Source organism: Mesoplodon mirus (assembly GCF_964341445.2).
Source record: "Mesoplodon mirus genome assembly, chromosome: 7".
Lineage (NCBI taxonomy): Eukaryota > Metazoa > Chordata > Mammalia > Artiodactyla > Ziphiidae > Mesoplodon > Mesoplodon mirus.
This window is the reverse complement of record NC_138983.1, coordinates 1,155,812-1,181,196: the sequence shown is the minus strand read 5'-3', so window position 1 is coordinate 1,181,196 and position 25,385 is coordinate 1,155,812. Positions and strand designations below refer to the sequence as shown.

The following is a 25,385-nucleotide window of genomic DNA, read 5'->3' as shown; positions in this document are numbered from 1 at the left end:
GCCAAGAAGCCTGTGTCCCCACCCTGCTTACGGGTCGGGGAGCTGCAGTCCCCACCCTAGACTTGTCTCAGGAGCCAGCCGTCCGATGCCCCTGGGTCAGGGCGCCCAGGCAGGACGGGAAGGCGCTGGCACCACAGCACCTGCCCCGACCATGGAGCTTCGAGACCGCTCGTGGCGGGTGCCTGACCTGGGGGAGCTGGGGGCTGAGGCAGCTGCTGGCTGCCCAGGGGCCCAGCCAGTGCTGAGCACGAGATGGACACCGAGGCGCTGGGCCAGGCAGGCCGTGTGCAGGCTGCTCCCACCTGACCCAGACAAGTTCCCTGCCCAGGTCCCTCGGACGGACGGACAGACAGATGCACACCCTGCCTGCGGTACCAGCAGGAAGTGGGAAACAGGCCTGTGGCCCGAGCTCCGCCCCCGCCCAGCGGGGATCAGGTGCCAGGAGAGCCTGCCCATCCCCGGAAGGGCACCGGCAGATGTAACCTCCAGCGTGGGGTAATAATAGAAGCTGCTTGGCGGTCAGCGGGCAGCTTCTCCGAAGGACAGAGAGGAGGAGAGAGGCAGAGACCCGCCTGCCCACAGCTGCCACCTCATCCTCCCAAACATCAGCTCAGTCCCTGAGCGCCTCTGACTGTTTCCAGGAGGCCCGCCTGCCTGGAGCTGTCCATGGTCACGGAGCCTGGGCAGGACGCCCACCTCTGCCGCCTCCTCCTCCCCGGGGCTGGCACTTGCGGAGCAGCCAGAAGGGCCGGGCAGTGGGACCTGCCACTCAAAGGCGCAAATGGGCACGAGGTGTCAGGACAGGAGCCCAGCCCAGAGGGGATGCAGAGCAGCCCTGCCCTGGTACGCCATCCACAGGGCCCTGCTCAGTGTCCCCTGGGCCTCTGCCCTGACCCCCCAACCCGGGCAGCAGAGACTGTCCTGCACGCTTCCCCCCGGCACATCCCCCCAGGGACGGGCAGGCAAGGTGCTCAATTACGTATACATCTTTGCACCTGCAAACTTCAGGTTGGCCTCGGCGCTGGCCACGGAGCGCAGGCCTGGTTTATGAAGTCCCCGACCCAACACCTCCAGGAGACCGCCTGTCCTGAGGTGCACTCATCAGAGAACCTCACCTGGTCCTGCCAGCACGGGGTCCCCAGGATCTCACTCTGCTGACCCTGCTGACTGACCTGTCCCCACCTGCCCTGGCCCCTCGAGCAACGGGAAGCGGAGGAGCACGTGTGCCCCCCCGCCCCAACCACTCCATCAACACCCACTATGAGCCTCCCGGAGCTGACGGCCCCCCGCACGCCCACGCTGTTTCTGGGGGCCGCTCCCCCAGGGTACAGGCCACTTGGTGTCCAAGAGAAGAGGCACCCCCATGGGGATGGGTGCTGGCCTGCAGCCCCCCAGGCTCGGCAGAACTCACCCAAGTGGTGAGCTCCCGAGGCCCAGCGATGGACTGCAGAGCCCCCAAGACGGTGCCTGGGGCACGTGCCCACGGCCACCACGCCTGAGATCCTGTGCAGGGCCAGAGAGGCTCCCCAGGGGCCATCTTTCCTCCCCAAGGCCCACTGCAACAGGCGTGGGGCGGCAGCCCGGGGCCCCAGACCCAGCCTGGACTGGCATGGACAGGCCCAGGAGCTGGCCTCCCCCGAACCCTGGCTGCCCAGTGGGTCGCTCTGCCCAGGACAGGACTGTCCCCAGCACAGAGCCTGGCCAGCTTCCCAGAGGTGCCCCCAGGTGTCCACCGGCCAGAGGCCAGCACCTCCCCCAGCAGCACCAAGAGGGCTGCCCACCAGGCTTTGGTCAGTGCAGGACCCCATGCACACCACCCGGCACGGGGGGACTCGGGATGCCATAGCCCCCGGGCAGAAGGGGCAGAGTAAGCCTGTGGGGTTAGAGGCCCCGGCTGGCCGCCCAGCCCCTGCCAGGCCCTGAGCACCTCTGGAGGCCCACAGCACTGACCAGCCCAGGCTGGCCGCCCAGAGCCAGCTCTCCTGCCCCACCAGCCTGGACCCTGACGGGGGCATCACCAGCAGCACCCCGACAGAGAGCCGGTCCCCGCACCCCTTCTACAGACACCAGGGCAGCGCACAGATGCCCACAGGAGGGTGTGCGTTGCACATAGGGTGGCGGGAAGCAGGGTCCCCAAGGTCAGAGGCCCTACGGCTAGCTGACTCCAAAGACAGGCTGTGGGACAGGGGTCTGAGCACCCCTCAGGCAGAGGGACCCAGGAGGGGGAGGTACGGACGTGGGTGGCACTGAGGGCAGCGGCCAGCTCTCTGAGGATGCCGAGGACACCGTGTGCCCCGCCAGGGCCGGCAGCGAAGCTAGAAGTGAATCTGGGAACCCGGCCCACAGACCCTGGGCCACTGGGCGTCACCCAGAGGGGCCCCTGTAGCCCCCACCAAGCCCCCGACATGGCTGCCCTGATTCCCAGGCCGACGCAGCCCACGACCGCCCACAGATGCCCTCAGTCGCCCCGCGGCATCTGCTGGAGGGTGTCCTATCTGTGCCACTTTATGATTAGTTATAAATCCCTTGGGATTTGGGGTTTAGAGTCAGCAAACCTCCAATCAGAGACGAGCTCTTGCCCCTAGAGCTAAGCCAGCATCTACCCTTTCCCATCTGCCCGGTCCAGCCCCACCCCCTCACACACAGGAAACAGTCCCTCCACCTCCAAGGCCTCGGTCCTTCCCAAACGTCTCCTGTCTCCAGTCCCCCCGCCGAGCTAGCCCAGGATGCTGGTTAGGATGCCGGGGTTTAGTGGGGGTTGGAGCTGAGGGCTTGCCTTCCTGAGTCCAGGCTCAATTCCCCCCAGTGCCCAGGCCTGGGGAGGGGGCTGCAGGCATGGACTTGGAGGTCAGAGGACCCTCCTTGTGTGCATGGGGAGCCCCACAGATCAGCGCAAGGCAGAACCAGCGGGAGGGTAACACCCGCACCTTCACACCCACCACAGCTCTGTCCCCCTGGGTAGGGGCTCAGGTGGGCAGAACCCTGACACAGAGGGTCGGTGCACAGCCCGGGCCCCAGCTGGTCTCCCCTCTCGGCCGCCCCAAGGCCATCACTGATGTCCCAGCGTGCTGCAGAAACTCCTGCATTTCATCCACCCTTGGGCCACAAGACCCTTGAAATAAGGGGACCCAGGAGATGCAACTGGCTGGTGTGCACCAGAGCCTCTCACCGTGTGCCTGCCCCTCCCTGGGGAGCCCAGGCGACGCAGGGCACCCACAGCCTACAGAGCACGGGGCCAGGTGGCCGAGGCCTCCCAGGCTGCTGTGTGCCCCCAACAGCACCCACACCCGGGCGATGGGGGTCTCCAAGGGCTTCTGGATGGGAGGGTTCACTGCAGCAGCTCCTGCCACCTTGGAGACACCAAGTGAACGTCAGGGATGCCAGGGACTGCCCTGGAGAGTCACCTTGAATCAACCCCAGAGCCACAGAAGGTGCCGGCAGCCTTGGAGGGCGAGCAGTACTCATGTTCACGCTCTGTGGGGCCCTGGCCTTCCCCCCGCCCCGGCAGGTGAGCAGCAGCCCCAAGAGAACTGGCCACCAGCTCCTCCTGACCGAGGAGGGGCGTGGGGGCCGGGGTCTCCCCTGGGAGCACACCAGGCAGCCTCCCCCTGCCCACCTCCTCAGCACAGAGCCCAAGTGCCACACTAGGGAGACAGGTGCAGGAGCTCACCAAAGACCCACAGACCCTCCCACAGGTCTGCTCAGCTGCAAAGGAGGGCTGAGGACAAACTGCTAACCGCAGCCTCCCTCCTGGGCCGCGGAAGCTGCAGACTTCAGCACTGCCGCGCTGGACAGCTCCCACAGGCAGGCCCAGGGAGAGGGCCTGGCCCCAGGCTGCAGGGCCAACTCAGGCCCCTCGGCGCCCCCTCAGGAACAGGGTGCAGCCAGCGAGCTGCCCCAGCCTCATCCCCACAAGCCGCCCCACAAGCAGAGTGCAGCAGAGATGGGGCACCACCTGAGGGCTTTGCCGCTGCTCTCCTTAGAGACTTAGGGAAGGGAGAGCGGGGGTCCTAGGCTGCCTGCACACTGCTCATGGGTAGCTGGCCCCTGGACGCAGGGTCTCCTGGCAGCCCACGCCGTGTACGAACACGCTGGCCTTGAAGAGCAATTCTCCCAGGTGACCAGGGCCCACGGCTTCGCACAGAAGCAGGCGGGTTTGAGGAAAGCACGGTGCCCCCAGCGTGAGTCCCGCTGCAGGAGGAGCGCGTGCCCAGCCTCAAGCAGCCCTAACACCAAGCGGGAAGCCCCAAACCCCAGAGAGCACAAGGGGTTCGAGCTCAGCGTCTCCCGTGTGAGGTCACATGTCGGAGCCACAGGCCGGGCGTGGTGGCAGAGGGCCTGGGGGAAGAGCTGGAGGCGTGGGCCGGGCGTGGGCAAGCTGACTGTCCACCCTAGGCTGTGAGTGCTCAAACTGGCCCTCCGTGACAGGGCCACTGCAGCCAAGAGGGTGAGGCTGCACACGGAGACGGGCCCAGCAAGACGTAAGGAGACCAGGCGCCTGGCGGAAGCTGCTCCAAGCTCCCCAGGAGGGCCTCCTTCAGGCCCCCACGGAGCCTGTTCCCTCACCTACACGCCCCGCCCAGGGCTGCAGCGGCTCGGGGCCGAGGGACCAGAGAGTGACCGGCCAGCCGTCCTCACCTGCCTTAGGTCCACCCCCACAGGACAGAACCCAAACGGGGCACTCCTCACGTGCCATGTCCCCCACTGGGCCTGCACCTCTGTGCAGTGACGGCAGAGAAGCTTCTGGGCTGGGTGGACCCACTGCTCCCAGGCAAGGCCAGGCCTGTATTTCGCTGCTCACTGCACGCCGGCACCAATGACCATCACGTCAGGGTCGGGGCGGGAGTGAGGGTGGGACAGGCCACAACCACGCACGGTTTCCTGTCCAAGTGGGGCCCCGCCAGCATCAGCACCCCCAGAAAGTCAGAAAAGCGCAGATCCTGAGGTTGAGGACCCCGGGAGCAGCTCCGGTGCCGAGGCCCCAAGGTCTCCAGACGCCGCACGCAGGGGGCCACGGGGACTCAGGTTCCAGGAAACAGCCCTTACCCTCTAAAAATGCAGCGTTTGACTGTATTTCTGCCAGTTTGGGAAATCAGGGTTAACTTCCCAGGGTACTAAATGGTATGGTGCTTCTTTTAAAGAGTCTCTATCTTTTAGACCCAGCCCGAAAATATTTACATTTCAGGGAAGTCTGGGGGTGGGGTGAAGCAAACTGACCCCGTGTCTGTGTCGCTGAGGCTGGGGTGGGCTCGCGGGGTCCAGGGTGCTCTTTTCTCTACCTCCACATCTGGAAATGCCCGTTTGCAGAGGGAAACGAGAAGCCGGTTCCCACGGCGGCCCAGGAACATGGGGCCTCCACTCCGGGTGGGCCCCCAGAACAGAGGCATCTGCCGGCCAGAATGCAGCAGGTTGGGCGCGAGAGGTCAGCGGGGCAGGGCCACAGGCAGGGCAGGCCGCGTCGCAGGGCACCGTGTGGCAGAGGGAAGGGATAAGGCAAGCCCCTCCCCAGCCCAGACTGTGACCCCACTGCCGGGTCCCTCAGCCCCGCACAGCTGGCGGCCCAGCTCTGCCACAGTCTGCATCCACTCTCCCCACTCGCTGCCCCATAAACAAGCGATGCACGTAAATACCACATCCGCGGGGATAAGCAAACACGATGCCCATCTGTCCACCCTCGTCCTGTTTCCCCCTCGACCCCCTGGGCCCGGGCTGGACGTGAAGGCTGAGTCCACTCTCAGGCCCACGGCCCAAGGGTGACACGGGCTGCCAGCCCCCTACCTGGCCCCAAGCAAACACGTTCCCTTGCAGTGTCGCTCACCCTCACACCTGAGCCACAACGGGGACACGGGGGCCTGCAGATGCCGACTTTCCCACCCAGTCTGGGCTGGGGGCCCTGCCCCGGGGGCTCTGCACGCAGGCTGACCCCAGAGACCCTGGATGACCCCAAATGCTCCGGGCCATCTGGCTGACTCCTGGGGGCAGCCAGAGTGAGCCCGGGACGGAGCAGCCCATCCAGCTCCTTCCTGGCTCCACGGGGCCAGCCAAAGGACTTTCTCTGAATGGTCTCGGAGGACCCTGAGTCCCTCACACACGCTCCAGGCACACCCCTCTCCACAGGCATTGGGGATCCCCACGTCCCTGTAGCTGCCCACCGAGCACCAGCCCCTCACCCTTCAGAGAAGAAACTGGCCCCACGAGGCTGCCTGGGCTCCACTGCAGGCCCCTGCCCGACGACTGAGTAGGGAGTCGAGTCTGGGAGGGGCGGCGGGGAGTCTGGGAGGGGCAGCAGAGGCTGCAGCTCCCGCCCCGGGCAGGGGCTCCTCCCAGCCTCTGCAGACCCGGGCTCCCCACCGCCCTGCCGGCCCGTGCCCCGGACTCCAGCTTGGGCCCAGCGTCAACACCTGTGGAAGCTGGACCCGCACGCCTCATACACCGCTGGACCCGACTCAGAACTAGGCGCAGGAAGCACCTGGCCTCGGGGCCCGCGCCCTGCCCTTCCCTGGGGCTGCTCTGGCCTCGTGGCCTGTGATCCAGGCCGAGGTCGGCCACGGGGAGGGACCCGTCAGGTTCCCAGGCGGCCACCCCCCAACACGTAGGCCCCCCATTTATCCTGCTCCTCCACCCAGGCCAGCGGCTGCCAGCAACTCTAGAGTCGCCCGGGGCACCACGGCCAAGGCCCCCCCACAGATGCCACATTCCTGGCCGGGCAGCCTCCTGCCGCCCCCGAAAACCACCCACGGCCCTGAGACGGAGCAGCAGCCTGCCATGTCCCCAGCCCCAGCTACGTCACTCAGGCCACGCAGGCGGCCACTCAGGCTGCCCTCCCACCTCTGCCCTGGGGCCAGGAAGGCCAGCCCCGGGACCCAGTCTGAGCCCAGAGTGAGCAGCAATGGCGCAAGTGCCCCGCGGTCCTCCTCCACCCCCCAGCCCAGAACCACAGGCCCCAGAATCTTCCATCCACCCTCGGCCAGGCCTGTGGGCACGGTGTGCGGGAGGCCCAAGTGGGGGCGGCCAGCCCTGGGGCCCCGTGTAGACGAGGATGTTACAGCAGCTGGGGAAGCTCCCCTGTCCTCACAGGTCAGCACCCCAGCCAGGGTGTGTGTTCCCGGGACGCCGTGTCAGCGCTCAACAGGCACCGACCTCAGTGGCCCCTGAAATCCACCCGGAGGCGCTGTCACCCCAGGGCACAGGGAAGAAACCAAGGCCCAGCAGCAGCCTCCCTGGGCCCTGAGGGATGAAAGCAGACGCACAGGAAGAAAACCAGCAGAAGAGAAGGGCCGTTTTCTCATCCTGGGGTTGGGGGGCGGTGCTCCCAGCTGCCCAGCTCCAGAACACTGGGCCCTCAGAGGCTGCAGAACAAGGCCTGGGCCGCCTCTCAGGGCCCAGCCCGCACAATCCCTGCTTTGTCCCTGCGGCCTCTGCCCCAACCCAGCCTCCATCCCGTCCGGAGTCTGAGGCAGCTTGCTCAGGGCAGCCCCGCTTGGCAGCCGGCACCCCTGTCTGGGGTGAAACCTCGGGCAGGCGGGCGGGCAGCTCGGCCATCCCTGGCCAGGACCCAGGGCTCTGGGCAGGCTCATGGAGGCCCACCCGGGGCCCACCACCCAGTGCTGTGTGGCCTGGACAGGTCAACCGGCCCACAGGGGACAGCGGGGCTGGCCGGGCCTGGCACCGGGGAGAGCTCCGTTGGAGCAGCTGTCCGAAGGCCCCAGCTTGCCCCATGTCCGAGAGGACTTCCTGCAGAATCCAGGGCAACGCAAGGTACCACCCACAGGGAAGGGGGTCCTTCCCCTCCCCCGAGACCCTAGATGGGCCCTGACAGATGCTGGCCTCCTGCTGGGCACCGAGCACAGCAGACGTGCCCCTGACATTGTTCCCGTCCATCAGGGCCTCACAGAAGCACTCCTGCCGTCGGGGGGCCTGAGGCTCAAAGCCCCTCAGCTACCGAGCACCAGAGCCTAGGGGGCTGTCCCTGGCTGCACCTCCGGAACCAGGGGCACAGAACCACCCCATTAGGGTCCAAGGTGGCCTCGGGGGCCTGGGGGCCCTGGCTGTACCGCTGGGGAAGGCCACGTGGGCAGCACACAGGGCCACAGGCAGGCGGTGAGGCCTCTCAACCACCTCAAGCACCCTGCCACGTGTGTGCCGCCACCGTGCTCCCTCTCTGCGTGGCAGCAGGCCCTGGGGAGCGCCAGCGTGCCCCACTCCAAGGAGCCCAGACTGTGCAGGGGGACACAGGCAGGCAGGGCCCCGGGCCCGGGCAGCTCCAGGCGCAGCCTGTGGGCGCGGGCAGACGGGGGACACAGCCTCCTCTGTGGGCACCGCCGCCCGGCCAGGCCCCCACAGACACCGGTTCTGTGTCCACTGGCCTCAAAGGCACAGGTGCTCTCCAAACCAGAGCACTAGGTGACCAGGAAGTCGCCCTCACGCTCCTCATGAGCACCAGCCACGCACCCTCCCACTGCACCGCTGACTCGGGAGCACGGCCGACGTGGGCCATCCTCAGCGCGGGCCTCTGACCTGGCAGGACCTGTCTGCTCCGGGCACACGCAAGGTGCCAGGCACCAAGCAGGGCTCATGCACAGGCAGAGAGGATGCCGTCAGTGCTGCTGCCCAGCCCACCTGCCTCTCAGATGCCGGCCTCCTCTCCCTTCCCTGACGTTTTCAGGCCCAGTGGTTACCCCACAGATAAGCCCTAGCGATGAACACCAGGGGAGGAAGTAGCCAGAAAAAGGCGCGTGTGGGCAGGGGAAGCACACGCTCGCTCGGGCCCCCGTCCAGGCGCAGGCGCAGGCCCAGGGCGGTGCCGGTCAGCCGCTGCCGTGGGCAGCAGGGGACCCTGCATCCTGCGGCAGAGCCCTCGGCGGCCCCACACAGCTCTCGAGGCTGGTTGGGATGGGCCAGGAGGCAGGGGGAGCAAGCCCCAGAGGCCCCAGTCCACACACGCCCCCAGTACGCACAGCCAAGCCTGCCTGTCACCAGCAAGGCTCAGGTACCCCTGACCACCCTCCAGCAGACCAGGGTTGGGGGCACCTGGAGCCTTCTGAGTCTGAGACCTCTCTGCTCCTCTGCCCTGAGCACAGCGCAGACGGCTGTATATCCAGCAGGGTCCCCCCGGATCTGCTGGAGACAGGTTCTGCTGGAACCTCGGGGCCGTGGCTGGCACTGGCCTGGCTTCTTCCAGAAAGAGCCAGGCCTGGCCTTGCCCCCAAAACCCGCTCCGAACAGACGGCTCTGGGGACAACAGCTGGCACGTGGTGGACAGAGGCTGGCCACAGGTGACGTACTCTTTCCGCATCATGCTGGGGGCCCTGCAGGCGGGGGCCTACAGGCCTTGATGCCCCCTGTGGAAAACCCCCAGCGCAGAGGAACCCACGGCCAGAGCTGCACTGGGCAGCAGCCGGCTCTGCAAAGAGCATCTCTCACCTCTGTACCCTCGCCCGGGCTGTGCCCTCTGCCCCACATGCCCTCCCTGGTACAAACACCCCTCCCACCATCCCTGCAGAGCCACAGCCAGTGGTGAGGCAGGCAGGACACGTGAAAACTCAGAGGTGCTCAGAGCCACAGGGGACCACGGTGGGTACGGGACACTCTGGGACCAGGGTTCTAGGGCTCTGTCCACCCCAGGACCCTCCCAGCCCTACCTTCAGGAAAATGCCTATCCTTTGACGCAAGACCCCCATCACCCCAGGAAGCCCCGTGCAGAGCTGCCCTCCATCAACAAGGACAGCATACCCAGGGCCAGCTCTCAGCTCGGGGAAGCGGTTTTCCTGGGGGAGGGTCTGTGCCTCGGGAGGATGGCTGAGCAGCCTCTGTCCCACCCAAAGTCACTGATGGGTTGCTGAGCCTTCCTAACCACTCCAGTGGGGCAGGGAGACAGGTGGGGGATCCCCACTGCCCCCCAAGGTCTGCCCACAACTATTTGAGAATATGGTCCTAACGTTTAACCAGGCTCGTGCAGTGAGCATCTGTGGGCTTTCCTACCATCCCCAGGAGCAACTGCCCTGGACCAAGTTCAGGTTCTGAGCCCGTTCCCTCACTTATAAAACAGGTTAGATGGACTGAGGCCAGCCTGAGGCACAGAGGGGGAGGCTCTGGACTCAGCAAAGGGCAATGTGGCCTGCGGCCGTTCTGACCATCAGGCACAACAGGCGGTCCACATGCGACCAGTGGAGGCCCACCCCACTCATCCTGCTCTGTCCACCTTCACTGTGCACCCCAAGTCCAGTGCCTCCACCAACATGGGGAGGCCCACTCCTTCTCTGGGCCTCAGCCCTCCATGGCACCCCAGGCCGGTTCCTGGGCCAGCCCCTGCCCGCCCCATCCCCAGAGCCGACGCACTGCGGCCTCTCGTTGGCTCAAAGCTGCCTCCGGACTTCCCTGGTGGTGCAGCGGTTAAGAATCCGCCTGCCAATGCAGGGGACACAGGTTCGAGCCCTGGTCTGGGAAGATCCCACATGCCGCGGAGCAACTAAGCCCGTGCGCCACAACTACTGAGCCTGCACGCCACAACTACTGAAGCCCAAGTACCTAGAGCCCACGCTCCACCACAAGAGAAGCCGCCGCAATGAGAAGCCCACACACCGCAACAAAGAGTAGCCCCCGCTCGCCACAACTAGGGAAAGCCCGCGTGCAGCAACGAGGACCCAATGCGGCCAAAAATAAATAAATATTTTTAAAAATTAAAAAAAAAAAAAGCTGCCTCCTTCTGCTCAACCTTCTAAAACTGATGTGGTCTCCCACGGCCCAGGTGCCTCCCCGCCCACCTCAGCCGCCGGCTCTGCCTCCCCCTTCCTGCTCTGAGCTGGGCTCCCTCCAGCTCTGGGCCATGGGTCACCCCAGGGTCTGCCAGACTCTCCCTCCAGCTCACCTGTCTCCCTCTCACACCTGTCTCTCCTCCCAGCTCACCCGTCTCTCCTGCTCACACCTGTCTCTCCTCCCAGCTCACCTGTCTCCCTCCAGCTCACCTGTCTCCCTCTCACGCCTGTCTCTCCTCCCAGCTCACCTGTCTCCCTCCAGCTCACCTGTCTCTCCCTCCAGCTCACCTGTGTCTCCCTCGCTCACCTGCCCCATCCCACCCAAGGAGTCCTCTTCAGCCTGCCTGCCACCAGCACTCACATTAATTCTCCTGAGGGTCCCTCGAGAGCCTGGAGGGGCTCTCCCCCTGCCCACCCACCAACCTGCGAGCTCAGCCAGATGAGCAGCAGGGAGGCCCCTCACCGCCCCCTTCTCTCTTTAGCTGGACCAACCCCTTGCCTGAAAGCCCTGTCTCAGTGCTGCCCTCCGCCCCCATCTCCTGCCCACTGGAGAAGGGTTTCCAAGGGTGGGCCCCACATCTTACCGTGGACCTTGGCTCCAGGAAAGGCTCCCAGAGCCCACCATCCTCCCCATCGAGCCCCGGGGTCCTCCCGGCCTATGGGCGCCGAGCCCCACTTGGGCTTGCTGCGCCCTGGCTTGGGCAGGGCCGGGGGCACTGCTCCGTTTCCTGATGGGGCTGGAGGGGTGAAGACAGCACAGCCCACACCACTCACCTCCTGGGCCTACTCGGTCCCCACTGGACCCTCAGGGGGTGTCCTCCCCACCCCCCCAGCTGAAGAAGCCTCTCCTGGATGAGGGAGGGGCCAGGCGGAGCCTCGGCACTGAACACCACAGGGCACAGTGACACCTGCCCCAGCAGGCCCGGAAGGTCCCGTCCCTTGACCAGAAACCACATCGCAGCCAAGGCGGAGGCACCCTCCCCAGGCTGCTTGCAGAGGTGACGCCAGGCCGTCAAGGACAGCTGGGCAGAGGAGATGACTTCTCAACCACGGCCTCGCCAGCCCTGACGGGGAGGCCCAACCCAGCAGGGGTGACGGACCCGCTCCCTGAGCCCAATGCCAAACAAGCAAAACAGAACCACCAGGGGTTAAAAAGATGCAACAGAAGTGTGAGCCGGACCCTGCCAGCCCCAGCCGGGTGGAAGGGGCGGCTCTGCCCACACCTGCACTCTGCACCTGGCGGCATCCCCCATCCCACATCTGACTCCCCAAAGGCGGCATTTTGGGGGAGAGCAGCGGGCCCGCCTCCCAACAGGCCCCCGCTCGGGACACGCAGCCGGAGTGCCCGGATCAGCTGGGTTGAGAGGCCCAGCTGCCCCACGCGGCCGGCCGATGTCTACTCTCCTCAGTTCCCCCTTTACAGGACTTGGGCAGAGGGCTGGCAAAGAGCAGGGAGAACAGAGGTGCCCGTGAGACGAGCAGGGCTGGGCTGGAGTCAAGGGACAAACCGCGGGCCCCACCACACACTGTGCCTGGGGGCTGCACGGCTCCGGGGGAGCAGCTCCCAGCAGCACTAACGGCTGGGGAGGGAGGCGGCACACTTCCACCGAGGTGTCCTGGCAAGAAGCCTGGCCCCCAGAGAAGGTCAGGTGTTTATCTCGGGAGCGAAAGGACAGGCCTGGGAAATCACAGCTTTCTTAGCATTTGGTGCCAAAGAGCAGCCAGCAAGCCAAGCAGCCAGGCCCAGCACACACACACCGTGAGGCCCCTACGTCCACCAAACTCCAGATGACCCTGCCACAGAAAGGACGGAGAGACGGGCGCCAACAGGACAGCCTCCTCCCCAACCTTCCTGGGAAGCAGGTGCTCCAACCATCAGGATCTCGAGTGGCAGCTCCAAGCACTCAGGGAGGCCAGAAGAACAGAGGACGGACAGACCCCCAGAGAGGGGGGCCTCAACTAGAGACGTGATCCCACTCACCAGGGAAAGGCCTGAGGAGAGAGGCTGCTGGATGCAGGGGCCACTCAGAGCTGCTTCTAAACATCACACGGCCAGTTGTTCACACACTGTACATCCTTTTGTGTTCGTTACTGTTAATTACAGTAGAACCCTCCTGTAATTAACTGTAGAACAGAATAACTCAATGAAGAGTACGGAGACCAGCCCCTACCCTTGGAGACCTGCGTATAATTCACGGCTGTCATCGCTTGCACGCCGATGTTTCCCTATAATAACATTTTATTGGTAAGATAATTAGATTATTTCACTGCCTCCTGCATTCTGCTGCCCCAAGCCCCTCCCCCACTGAGAATTTCACCAACTACAGTTGTTCCTCCCAGGAAACATGCACATTTTGAACTCAGCTGATCACGGGCTGTCTGCCACCTCCTCTTCGAACCCGGCCCGCCACCCCGACTTCCAACAGCACTGCACTACTGCCCCGGGCCCCACGGTGCGAGGGCTGCCCGCCCAGCAGGGGGCGGGGGGGGCTCCCACTGCCTCTAGCCCAGACGCCTTCACAGGCTCTGCCTTAGTTACATCACAGCCCCTGCCCCCCACCCCAGCCCGGGGCTTGGCCCACTTTCCTTCCACCTCCAGGCTCCGCCTCTGGGCTACCCTGGGGGGCTCGGGGAAGGCCTGCAGCATGCCTGGCTAGAGCGCTCCCTCCTGGGCCCCAGCCCTGCACCAGTGGGGTGGGCCCAGGCCTGCCGCACCCTCCTCCTCCCTTGCTCCGCTTGCCTGCCTGCTCTAGGTCTAAGGAACTTCCCAGAGAGGCAGGGAGAAGGAGGCAGTGCCAATCGGACCTCTGGGCCGCCAAGAGAGGCCCATCCAGGGAGAAGAAAGAAAATGGCTGAGCCCAGTGTCCCATAAAGCGACTCTGCGAACGCCCGGCCAGCCAGATGAGGGCACTGGCCTTGGGGCTGCGATCTAACCCGATCGCCAGAAGACGGCTGTCCAGGACCAGCCGGGAAGCCCCCTCCTCCCATAGGCTGGGGTCTGCTCCACCGCCGGTGTGGGATCCGTGGCCCAGGATCCGCGGTCGGGCCCAGTACCGGTCTCCCTCTCCCGCCCCTGGAGGAGTGCAGTGTCGCAGACATCCTGACAGGTTGGGAGAAGAGAGGCGCTGTCCAGCCCTCTGAGTGGCCCGGGCACTCTCCCACTCCCACCGGGGAGGGAGGTCCCGGCCTGGCTAAAGTGGCCCGGTCCCTGCAGGACGCGCATGGCGGCCTCGCTGATCGCCGGCCGCGGGAGTTGGGGGTCGTGGCCGGGGTCGCGCGGCCCGGGGCGCAGCTGCTCGGGCAGCACGCCTATTAGCGCGGCCGCGGCAGACGGCAGATGGGCGCCCGCTCGGCCCCCTCCTCCCGCGGCACAATGGGCCCGGTCGCTCGGGCGCACAATGCGGCGGGGGCCGCGCACCTGCAGCCTGCAGCCGGGCCGAGGGGCGCTGGCCGGGCCAGTGCGCCGCCGTCCGCGCCGAGTGTCCTTGGGCCGCGCCCGGCCGACCGCAGCCGCGCGGCCTGCGGGGCTCCGCGGCGGGACCGGGCGCCCGGCCTCCCATTGTTCGCGGCCGCGGGCCGGAGACGTGGGCCGGGCCTGCAGCACCCCGCTCCGGGCGGCCTCCTTCCCGGGCCCCCGCTCGGCGCGCCGGCGCCGGCCTCCCCGGCGGCGGGCCTGTGCGCCCCCGGCCCTCCCGGTCCCCCGGCGCCCCCGGCCCCCATCGGTGTCCTCGGCCCTCTGGGCCCTCCGTGTGCACGGTCTCCCCGGCCCGGCCCCCGCCGGCCCGCACGCACCTGTCTGCCCCTTGCCCAGCGTCTTCTCCAGCCGGTAGGGCCCCACATACTGCGCGTGCTGCGCCCCGCCGCCGTCCTTCCCCGTCGATGTCATCGCTCCCGGGCCCGGCGCCGGCGAGGTGGGCGCCCCGGGCGGGCGGCGGCAGGGAGGGGCCGCGTCCGTGCGCGTCCGTCAGTCCGCTGGGCCGGGTCGGCGGCGCCCGGCGGGCCGCGCTCGCTCAGCGCCCCCCGCGCCTCCCCCGCGCCGCCGCCCCCCGCGCCTGCGCCCGCTCTGCTGCGGCCGGCCCGCGCTGCCTCCGCCTCTCCGAGACGACCGGGCGGGCGGGGACACAAGGCTTCCGCCGCCGTCGCCGCCGCCGCCGCCGCCGCCGCCGAGGCCCGCGCCCCGCGCCCTGCGCCCCGCGCCCCCCGCGCACGCCCGTCAGTCCGTCCGCGGTCGCGCAGCCGAGCTGAGCCGAGCCGCCGAGCTGAGCCGAGCTGCCGAGCCGAGCCGAGCCGAGCCGAGCTGAGCCGCCGAGCCCAGCCGAGCTGCCGAGCCGAACCCGTACGAGCGCAGCCGGATGCAGCGGCGGCAGCGAGTGGCTCTCGCGCCGGCCAATCAGCGGCATCGGCCAATCAGCGGCGCCTTCTGCCGGCCCCGCCCCCCACCTCGCTCCACCCCGCCGCGGAGAGCGCTCCTGGGAGCTGGTCTCCGGGAGGCGAGGCCAGGGCGGGGTCCGGGCGGGGTCCGGGCGAGGCCCGGGCGGGGTCGCGGCCTGGGCGTCTCGAGCCCCTCGCCCATCGCCCACCGCCCCTGGTCCCCTGACCCCGCCCGGATGCCGAGCTGCGGCGGCCCTCCCGTAAAGCGCCTCCCGGGACGGTGCAGGCGGCGGGCTGTGGGGATGGGCAGTCAGCTGCCTCGGCTCCCGGCGCCGTCCCTCTTGGCCGCGACCACCGGGGTGGAAAGGAGTTACTAGCCCCTCCCCACCCCCATCCCGGGGGCGGCGGCGCTGCGTGGCTCTTGGCCCAGCCGTGACCTTGTGCGTCCCAAGGCCGTGCCCGAGTCGCTGCCCTCCTCCGCTCCGTTTTCCCGGGTACACAACTGTGACCAGCACAGTGGGGTCAGGAACTCAACCCAGGCCACACAGCAGGCCTTTGTGCCGGCCCACCTTCTTCCTCGATTGGGCCGAAGGTGCACCTGCACCGACGGCTCTAGGGCTCGGGAGAGGCGTCTGCAGTGGAGCCAGACCTGGAGGGCCCCTGTTCCTTGCGGAAAACACGTGCTGCCTAAGCCAGTGCTGCAGAGGTGGTGAGAGAAGAGAGGTGAGGGCCGGGAGCAGGGAGCCCCGAACCCTGCACGTGAGGGTCCCACACCCTTTGAGCCGCTGGGTGCCCTGCCGTGGCTCGGATCTGCCGCCAAGTCCTGGGTGGCCGAGTTTCACCTGAAGGTTTTCTGCGGGCTCCCAGGGCTCCACAGCTAGCCCTCACTCCCGTCAGGCTAATCCCCTGCTCCTGCCCGCCCTGGGGGGAGGACTGAGAGAACTCTGGAAACTCGCAGGTCTTCCCAGCACCCCTCCTGGAAGGGCCTGTTTGCATTTCTATCTCCCCTATCTGAACTCAGTATACCTGTCTGCTCCACTCAGCCGTTGCAGGTCCCCCCCTTGCTTCCCACTCGTTTCTTAAAAGGTTGCAGATTAAGAGTCTTTAGGTGCCTCCAAAGGTGTGCAGTGCAGGTCAGGGGAACACTGCCGCAGACAGCGCCAGGCTTCAGCGGGGTGGTGCAGTTTAAACTGGATAGATATAAGGAGAGTTTGGGACCTTGGACTAGAGAAATTTTCCAGGGGCTAAAGGCAGACTGGGAGTCGTCAGGTCAAAAGTGGGCAAGAGATGGGCTAGGGCCGTGGGCAAGCAGAGGAGGGGTGGCATCCCAGTACCTGGAGGAGGGTCACCTGCCAGGGAAGGACATGCCCCTGGCCTCCCCATCTTCCTCTGCTGGAGCTGTGCCTTCCACAATCACCTGGGCCTCCCCAGCCTGCAGGACTTACCAGACGCATCGTTCTTGTACCCTCAGCAGCACTGGCCCAGCTGACCATTCTTTTTTTTTTTAATATAAATTTATTCATTTATTTATTTATTTTTGGCTGCATTGGGTCTTTGTTGCTGTGCACGGGCTTTCTTTAGTTGTGGCGAGTGGGGGCTACTCTTTGTTTCGGTGTTCAGGCTTCTCATTGCAGTGGCTTCTCTTTGTTGTGGAGTATGGGCTCTAAGCATGCGAGCTTCAGTAGTTGTGGCTCGCAGGCTCAGTAGTTGTGGCTCACGGGCTCTAGAACGCAGGCTCGGTAGTTGTGGCACATGGGCTTAGTTGCTCCACGGCATGTGGGATCTTCCTGCACCAGGGCTCGAACCTGTGTCCCCTGCATTGGCAGGTAAATACTTAACCACTGTACCACCAGAGAAGTCCCAGCTGACCATTCTTATCTGGATACTCTTGGGCTAAAATTCCTGGCTTTCAAGATTCCCACGTCCCCACCCCCACCTCACCCTGTGCTCCTGGGGTCTTCTTCCCTCTCTGGCCACTTCTCGATTCTCTGTGTCCGTGCAGCCCATACCCATCATCATTTCTCAGGGCTCCGTGGGGAACCCCTGTACTGGCCTCTCCATGTTCTCCAGGTGACCACATCCTCTCCCATCTCATTCCTGAATCAGCACTGCCAGCCCCCCTCACTCCAGGGCTGTGGGGCAGCCTCCCTCCTGCGTTCCTCCTGGTGTTCGTTGCACAAACTCTCAAACTTAGTGCATGCACAACAGAATAGCTCATCTCCCCATCTTTGTGGGGGTCAAGAGCATGACCCCTCGTGGTCAGGCTTCCATCTGCCTGCTCCAGTGCTGGCCTTGGTGCAGAGAATGTCAAGATGGGAGGCCTCGCTGGAGGATTACAGCAGACCCTTAAAGGAGAAATAACACGGTCACTACAGAAGTGCTTTCAGAACACGGAGGAGGAGGGCACACCCGCTAACTCTTCACGGGAGTCCATCTTAACCCTGGTACCAAATCCAGATAAGGAAATGACATGAAAAGGAAATTAAAGTCCAATATACTTCATGAGTCCAGAAAAAATCCTTAACAATATTAGCAAGTTGATTCCAGCAATATATTAAAACAATAATACATATGACCAAGAAGGGCTCATTCCAAGAATGTAAAGTTCCTTTAACATTTCAAAATTGATGCAATTCACAATGTGATTGGTCTGAAACAGAAAAACCACACAATCATTTCAATAGATGCCAAAAAAAAAGCATGACAAAATTCACCCATTTATGGTTTAAACACACACACACATACAACACACACACATAAACAGGTCAGTAAACTAGGACTAAAAGGGAGCTCCTTCAGTTGATAAAGGGGATCTTCAAAAACCCACAGTGACATCGTACTTGATGGTGAAAGACTGAGTGGGAATGAGGCAAAAGCATCCACTATCACCACTTTACTAGAGAACCTAGCCTATGTAATAAGGCAAGGAAAACAAGTTATACCTTATATTTTTATATGATTGGAAAGGAAAAATTGAAACAATCTTGATCCACAGATGACATTTTTGTCTGCAGAAAATCCTAAACTACAAAATACTCATAGAACTAACAAGTGAGTTTGGCAAAGTCACAGGATACAAAGTCAAAATATAAAAATCCTATCTCTGTGTCCTAACAAGGGACAATTAGAATTTGAAATTACAAACACAGTACAATTTATAAATAGAATTAAAGAACATGAATTACTTAGAGGTAAATTTAACAAAATATGTGTGAGATACATACCCAGAAAACTATAAAATACCACTGAGAGACTAAAAAAGACCTAAGTAAATGGAGAGTCATACTGTGTTTGTTACCAAACCAAACTTGGGTCCACTCACCCCAATGTGCAGCAAAGCCAATCTGCTAACACTGGGTTGTGGTGAAGGAAAGTGCAGTTTATTGCAGGGCCAACGAAAGAGAATGGGCAGCTTCTGTTCAAAAGACCCAAACTCCCCCATGGCTTTCAGGAAAGGGTCTTTAAAGACACTGTGAAGGAGAGGGTCAGAGGGTGGGTGATTAGCTTTTGCATAATTCTCTGATTGGTTGATGGTGATGTTTCAGGAATCTCAATCATCGACTTTCCTCTTCCAGCTGATCTGGGGTCTCCATGCTGGTGGTCAGCATGCAGTTAACTTCTTCCACCTGGTGGAGGTTTCAGTATCTGCAAAACAACTCAAGGATATGGCTCAGGATATTATCTATAGCCCTTGAGAAGGAAACTTGACTTAGTTTTATGGCTAAACTATTATTATTTTGTCTTGCTTGACTACTTTCCTATGTTTCTGCATTTTCTCACTTCTCTGATTAAATTTCCTCTTCAGAACTCGGGGAAGGCCTAGAAGACTGAAGCCTCTCTGCAAACAAGAGGTGTGGGACTTGGAGGGGGTCTGTCCCTGAAGCCCCTGCAGGGTCCTGCTCGGTTTCATGTTCATGGATTCCAAGACTGAATATTGTTAAGATGTTGATTCTCCCCAAATTGATCTATAGGTTCAATGTGATTTCAAGCAAAGCTACCCAGTTTTTAAAAAGACATTGACAAGCTGATTCTAAAATTTATAAAGAAATGAAAAGAGCAAAGGAAATTCCAAACAATGATAAGGAAGAAGGAAGTTGGGAGACTTACACCACCTGATTTCAAGACTTAAAAAGCTACAGCAGTCAAGACAGAACAGTGTTGGCTTAAAGATAGACACATAAATCAAAGAATGAGGCTAGAGTTCAGAAATCAATCCTTGCATTTATGACAATAGGTTTTCAACAAAGGTGCAGAGGTCATTTAATGGAGAAAGGACAGTCATTTCAGCAAAAGGTACTGAAATAATTAGACATCATATGTTAATAAAGAACCTTAAAGCTTACACTATCTATAAATATCAACTAGATTAATATTTATTAATATTAACAAACAATAATACAGGCATAAATATAAGAACTATAAATATGAACCTACTAGAAGAAAACACAGGAGAAAATCTTTGTGTCCTTGAGTTATGCAAAGATTTTTCTAGATGAGATGCGAAAAGCACAAACCATAAAATTTTTAAAATAATAATTGGGTCTCATCAAAATTAAAAAATTTTTGCTTTGGGGACTTCCCTGGTGGTCCAGTGGTTAAGAATCCATCTTGCAATGCAGGGGATGCCAGTTCGATCCCTGGTCAGGGATCTAAGATCCCACATGCCGTGGGGCAACTAAGCTCATGTGCCACAACTAGAGAGAAGTCCGTGCACCACAAGGAAGAGCCCACACACTGCAACTAAGACCTGATGCAACCAATAAATAAATAAATATTTTTTTAAATCTGTGCTTCAAAAGACACTGTAAAGAAAATGAAAAGCCACAAATTGGTAGAAAATATTTGCAAAACACATCCTCGGTAACAGATTTGTATTTTGAGTACAGAAAGAACTCTTGCAACTCAATAAGAAGAAAACTTGATTTAAAACTCGGGCAAAACACTTCAACCAAGAAGAGAAATGGATGGCAAATAAGCACCTGGAAAAAAATGATCAAAGTGATTAGTCATGTGATCCAGGAAAAGTAAAACCACAACTACAGACCTATTAAAACACATAAAACTCCCAATGCTGACAACACCTACTGGAGAGAATTTGGAGCGCCTGGAGCTCTCGCATGTTGCTGATGGGAATGTAAATATACAGCCACTTTGGAAATCAGTTTGGCAATAATCTACAAAGTTCAACATTCACTTACCACACAATCCAACAATCCCACTCATAGGTATTTTCCCCCCAAAATGAAAACTTAGTCTACATGAACCAGCATACCAATGTTCATAGCAGCTTTATTTGTAATAGCCAAAAATTGGAAGCAACACAAATGTCCTCCAGTGGGTGACTGGATGGACAAGCTGTGGTCCATCCACACAGTGGACAACTGCTCCACAGTAAATAGGATGCCTTTCAGGACTCAGGTGAACCTCAAAAACATCACGCAGAGAATCTGGTCTCAAGAAATAGTGTCCTGTGTGATTTTATGTATGACGTTTTAGAAGAGGCAAGACTGCAGTTACAGAAAGCAGACTGGGGTTACCAGGTGCGGGTTGGGGGAAGGAGATTGCTGGCAAATGGCGGAGGGAGCCTTGAGGGGTGCTGGAAATGCTCTAGGGCCCAATTGTGCTTACGCCACAGTGGCTTTTGTCAACCTCATTGAATTACAGGTCGATTTTTTAAAAAAATAAATTTATTTATTTATTTATTATTTTTATTTTTGGCTACGTTGGGTCTTCGTTACTGTGCGCGTGCTTTCTCTAGTTGCTGCGAGCGGGGGCTACTCTTCGTTGCGGTGGGTGGGCTTCTCATTGCGGTGGCTCCTCTTGTTGCAGAGCACAGGCTCTAGGCGCGCGGGCTTCAGTAGTTGTAGCACGTGGGCTCAGTAGTTGTGGCACATGGGCTCTAGAGCGCAGGCTCAGTAGTTGAGGCGCTCGGGCTTTGTTCCTCCGTGCCATGTGGGATCTTCCTGGACCAGGGCTCGAACCCGTGTCCCCTGCATTGGCCGTCAGATTATTAACCACTGTGCCACCTGGGAAGCCCTACAGGTCGATTTTACCGCACGTGAATTTTACTTTAGTAAAACTGACTGGCACAAATGGGATCCACCCTGCGGGGCCAAGATCCAGGTGCGTAGAGAAAGCCCATGACCTCTGCCCGTTTTCAGCACCCCCCGGCTGTGGGCATGTGAGTGGGAGAGGGCTTCCTGGAGTAGGCGGGCTTGGGCTGCCTGAGTACCTGAGTGCACAGCAGTGAGGGCAAGGATACTCAACTGTCACTGGGTCGTCCCAACTCCACTGCAGCCTAAAGTTTCCTTGAGGCAGGGCCGATGCTGCCAGTTCCCAGCTGCCACAGCCCCAAGCAAGGGCCCTCAGGAGGACGAGCTGGAAAGAGAAGGCTCGCTCGGCCCCCGTGAGACACACAGGGCAGCAACCAGCTGTGGCCACAGGTTGGGGTTGGGGCACAGGGCACAGTAGCTCCGCCAGGAGGCACTCCAGGTGCCACGCGGTGCGTCTGGCCGGGCTGTGACTGCTGCAGGGGTGCTCTCTCCCCCTCCCACCGTCCTGCCCACTGGCGTCCCCAGACCCAGGGACACCCGCCCTGGCTCCAGGACTCCAGCACTTGTTTACTGAGGCTAAGGGCAGACAGCGTCATCATTCATTCATTCATTCATTCATTCCACATTGCCTGAGGTTCATGGCCACAGTGTGGCAGCCCCTTCCCCAGCTGGTGACCCTCTGCCCTGGAGAGAGAATCACACAAATAAATGATTACAAAACCTGGGTGGGGGACTTCCCTGGTGGTCCAGTGCTAAGACTCTGTGCTCCTAATGCACGGGGCCTGGGTTCAATCCCTGGTCAGGGAACTAGATCCCACATGCTGCAACTAAAAGATCCCGCATGCCACAATGAAGATCCCGTGTGCCACAACTAAGACACGGCACAGCCAAATAAATAAATGTGAAAAAAGGAAAAAAAAAAAAAAGACGTGGGTGGACCACATAAGTGAGCCAGGGAGACATTCACAGCCCTGAGTCACCCCCATGGAGGTAAGTGATGCTGGGTGTGAGTGAGGCCCCCCAAGGAAGGTGTGCAGCTCTGAAGACAGGCCACAGGGACACAGAGAGATGGCACGGTAGGCGGGCCTACAGAGGAGATGGAGGACAAACGATGGACCCAGGATGGGAGGGGCGGGAGGAGGGGCAGGAGGAGTCTGCAGCTGAGCTTTGGAGGGAGGGGTGTGGAGGGAGGCGTGGGACCAATGTGTTCTAAAGGCTCTGTTGGGAAAATGATGCCAACGTGACTCGATTACCAAGGAATGTGTGCTCACTGAGAGCATTTCAGAGCACAAGTGTTGTGCTTCTTTCATTAAATTTATTCCGAAGTATTTTATTCTTTATGATGTTATTATAAATGTAAGTGTTTTCTTAATTTCATTTTCAGATTGCTCTTGCTAACATATAGAAATACACATTTTTTTTGCACTGCATCCTGCAAATTTGCTAAACTTATTAGTTCTGGTAGCTTTTAGTAGATTCCTTACGTTTCCTATATTCAAGCTCATGCCATCTGCATATAGAGACAGCTTTACTTCTTCCTTTCCAATCTGGATGCCTTTATTTCTTTTTCTTGCCTTATTACCCTGTCCAGAACCTTCAGGACAGGGTTGAATAGAAGTGGTAATGGGCAGACATCCTTGTCTTGTTCCTGATGTCAGGAGGAAAGCACCTAGTCTTCTGTTGTTAATATGGTGTGAGCTGTGGGTTTTTTCTAAATACCTTTTATCAAGTGGTAGGAGTTCACTTCAATTCCTAATTTGTTAAATGTTTTTAATCATGCAAGGGTATCAGATTTGGTCAAATGCTTTTGCCAAGTCTATTGAGATGATATGGCTTTTCAAAAGCCAATTGATGAGGTGTATTACATTAATTGATTTTCGAACACTAAACCAACTTTGCATTCTTGGGATCAATACTACTTGGTCTTGGTACATAACGTTGATGGATTCAGTCTGCTAACGTTTTGCTGAGGATTTTTGTATCTATATTCATAAGGTAATTGGTCGGTAGTTTTCTTTTCTTGTGATGTCTTGGTCTGGTTTTGCTATCAGGGTGGTTCTGGCCTCATAGAATGAGTTGGGATGTGTTCTCCCCTCTTCTTGGAAGGGTTTGTGAAGGATTGGTATTAATTCTTCACTAGTGTTTGGTCAGATTCACCAGAGAAGCCATCTGGGTGAGGGTTTGTCCTTGTGGGAATCTAAATTATTAATTCAATCTCTTTACTTGTTACAAGTCTATTCAGAGTTTCTATTTCTCCTGGAGTCAGTTTTGGTTGTTGTGCCTTTCCAGGAACTTGTCCATCTCACCTAAGTTATGTAGTTAGTTGGAGCACATGTATATTCATAGTCGAGTCCTTTGCTGTCTTTGGTTTTCCCCTTGGCCTCTCAGGGGCTAAGACTGGGAGTCAGATCCCACCCCTCCTCTGCTCACACCCTTCCCTGGGTCCCTGTCACCCAGCTTAGAAGGCGAGGTGGGCTTCCCTCACCCCCCCTCTCGGGGCTCCTCTCCCACCAGAGGCCTGCTTCTCACTGCTCCTCCCACCATGGCCCCTCGCTGGCGCTGGGTGCCAGGCACACTCGTCCTCACAGCCTGGAAGGGCTTGCAACTTTTTCATCAAGTGTCAGGGTATTTGCTTGCCAGGGAGGCCATAAGAGGTGCCACAGCTGGGGCGGCTTAAACAACAGGATTTATTGTCCCCAGTCCTGGAGGCTAGAATCTGAGTTCCAGGTGTGGGCAGGGCTGGTCCTCCTGAGGCCTCTCTCCTCAGCGTGTAGACGGCCGTCTCCTCCCTGTGTCCTCACAGGGTCGTCCCTCTGTGTGTGTCTGTGTCCTGATCTCCTCTTCCTATAAGGACCCCAGTCCTATGGGATTGCGGCCCACCCTCGTGACCTCACTTTACCTTCATCACCTCTTTAAAGGCCCAACTCCAGACACAGCCATGCTCTGAGGTGCTGGGGTTAAACAGGTGAATTTGGGGACACAATTCAGCCCATAACATGAGGCCCACTGTGGCACGCCTCTGGAAACTGGCAACTTTTCCTTCCAAAGACTCCACATCCTTCTCACCTGCTCACCATTTCTTTTTCCATGGCAGGTACCAACTTCTGAGGTCCATTCTACATTACCTTTGGCCCGTCTCTCCCTCTGGAACTTAGCCCCGTGAGGCAGGGTCCTTGTTTTGTTTCTGGATGGATCTCAGGAGCCAGAGCCCAGCCTGGCACATGGCGGGCGCTCGGCCAATGAGCCACTTTCCTCCTCACAGCTTCTTTTGTAGCATTAGCTTCAGGGGCTGCAGTAGGTACAGGCACTGTAACTCTGAGTGTTAGCTGGGGTCTCCAGGGGACAGAACCAAACAGGAGATCTGTGCATCCTCTCTCTTTCTCTTTGTATCTCTATCTCCATCCCATCTCTCTCCCCTGTCAGCGGGCTGGAGATTCAGGGGACCGGGCAGTGCAGTTCCAGTCCAAAGGCAAAAGAAGACCGATGTTCCAGCTCAAGCAGCTGGGCAGGAGGAGTTCCCTCTTACTTGGGGAGGTTCAGCCTTCAGGCCTTCAACTGATTGGATGAGGCCCACCCACATTGGGGAGGACCATCTGCTTTACCGAGTCCACTGATTCAGATGTTCTTCTCATCCAGAAACACCCAGACTCTTGTTCAACCAAATGTCTGGGCCCCCTATAGCCCAGCCAGGTTGACATATAAAATTCACCCTCACACTGTATAAGATGTATAATGCCTCCATTTACAAACAAAGATGCTGGTCTGGCCCATCTGCACTTGCATGTTTCATGTGCCTCTCTGATGACTTTCCTACAGTGAATTTCCCAGCGCAGGGTGGTTAGGGCAGTGGATACTGCATTTTACACGCCTTCTATCCACCCCCAGCACGGCCCTGTCTCTAGAACAGTTGTGTTGATTTACTGCCCTCTCTCCTCCTCTTCATCCCTCATCATCCATATGTTAATGAACCACCTTCGTCCACCCTCACAGAACTGGGTCATGTTTTGACACCCGGCGGTTCGGATGCAGGGCAACCACCCTCTTCATTCGCGGGGACGGTTCCGGTCACTGGTGAGGCTGGACGTATTCTTTCTTGCATTTAGTCACCATTTGCATTTTTCTTTTGTGAATGACTTCTACATGTCTTTTGCCTACTTTTCTTTCGAGGCGTTCAGGTTTCTCTCACTGATTTGCAAGAGACCTTTTA

At 59.7% G+C, this 25,385-nt stretch overlaps 1 protein-coding gene across 3 annotated transcripts in view; it reads right to left on the bottom strand.

Moving 5' to 3' along the window:
• BRSK2 (BR serine/threonine kinase 2) overlaps positions 1-14,640 on the bottom strand; it is a gene marked incomplete at its 5' end in the record, with an annotated part of 64,751 nt that extends 50,111 nt beyond the window's left edge. For all 3 annotated transcript variants that reach the window (XM_082627186.1, XM_082627187.1, XM_082627188.1), the window contains one exon: positions 14,547-14,640. In XM_082627186.1, coding sequence (XP_082483312.1) covers positions 14,547-14,640 — 94 coding nt within the window. The remainder of the gene's footprint in view (positions 1-14,546) is intronic.
• Positions 14,641-25,385: the final 10,745 nt, after the last annotated feature.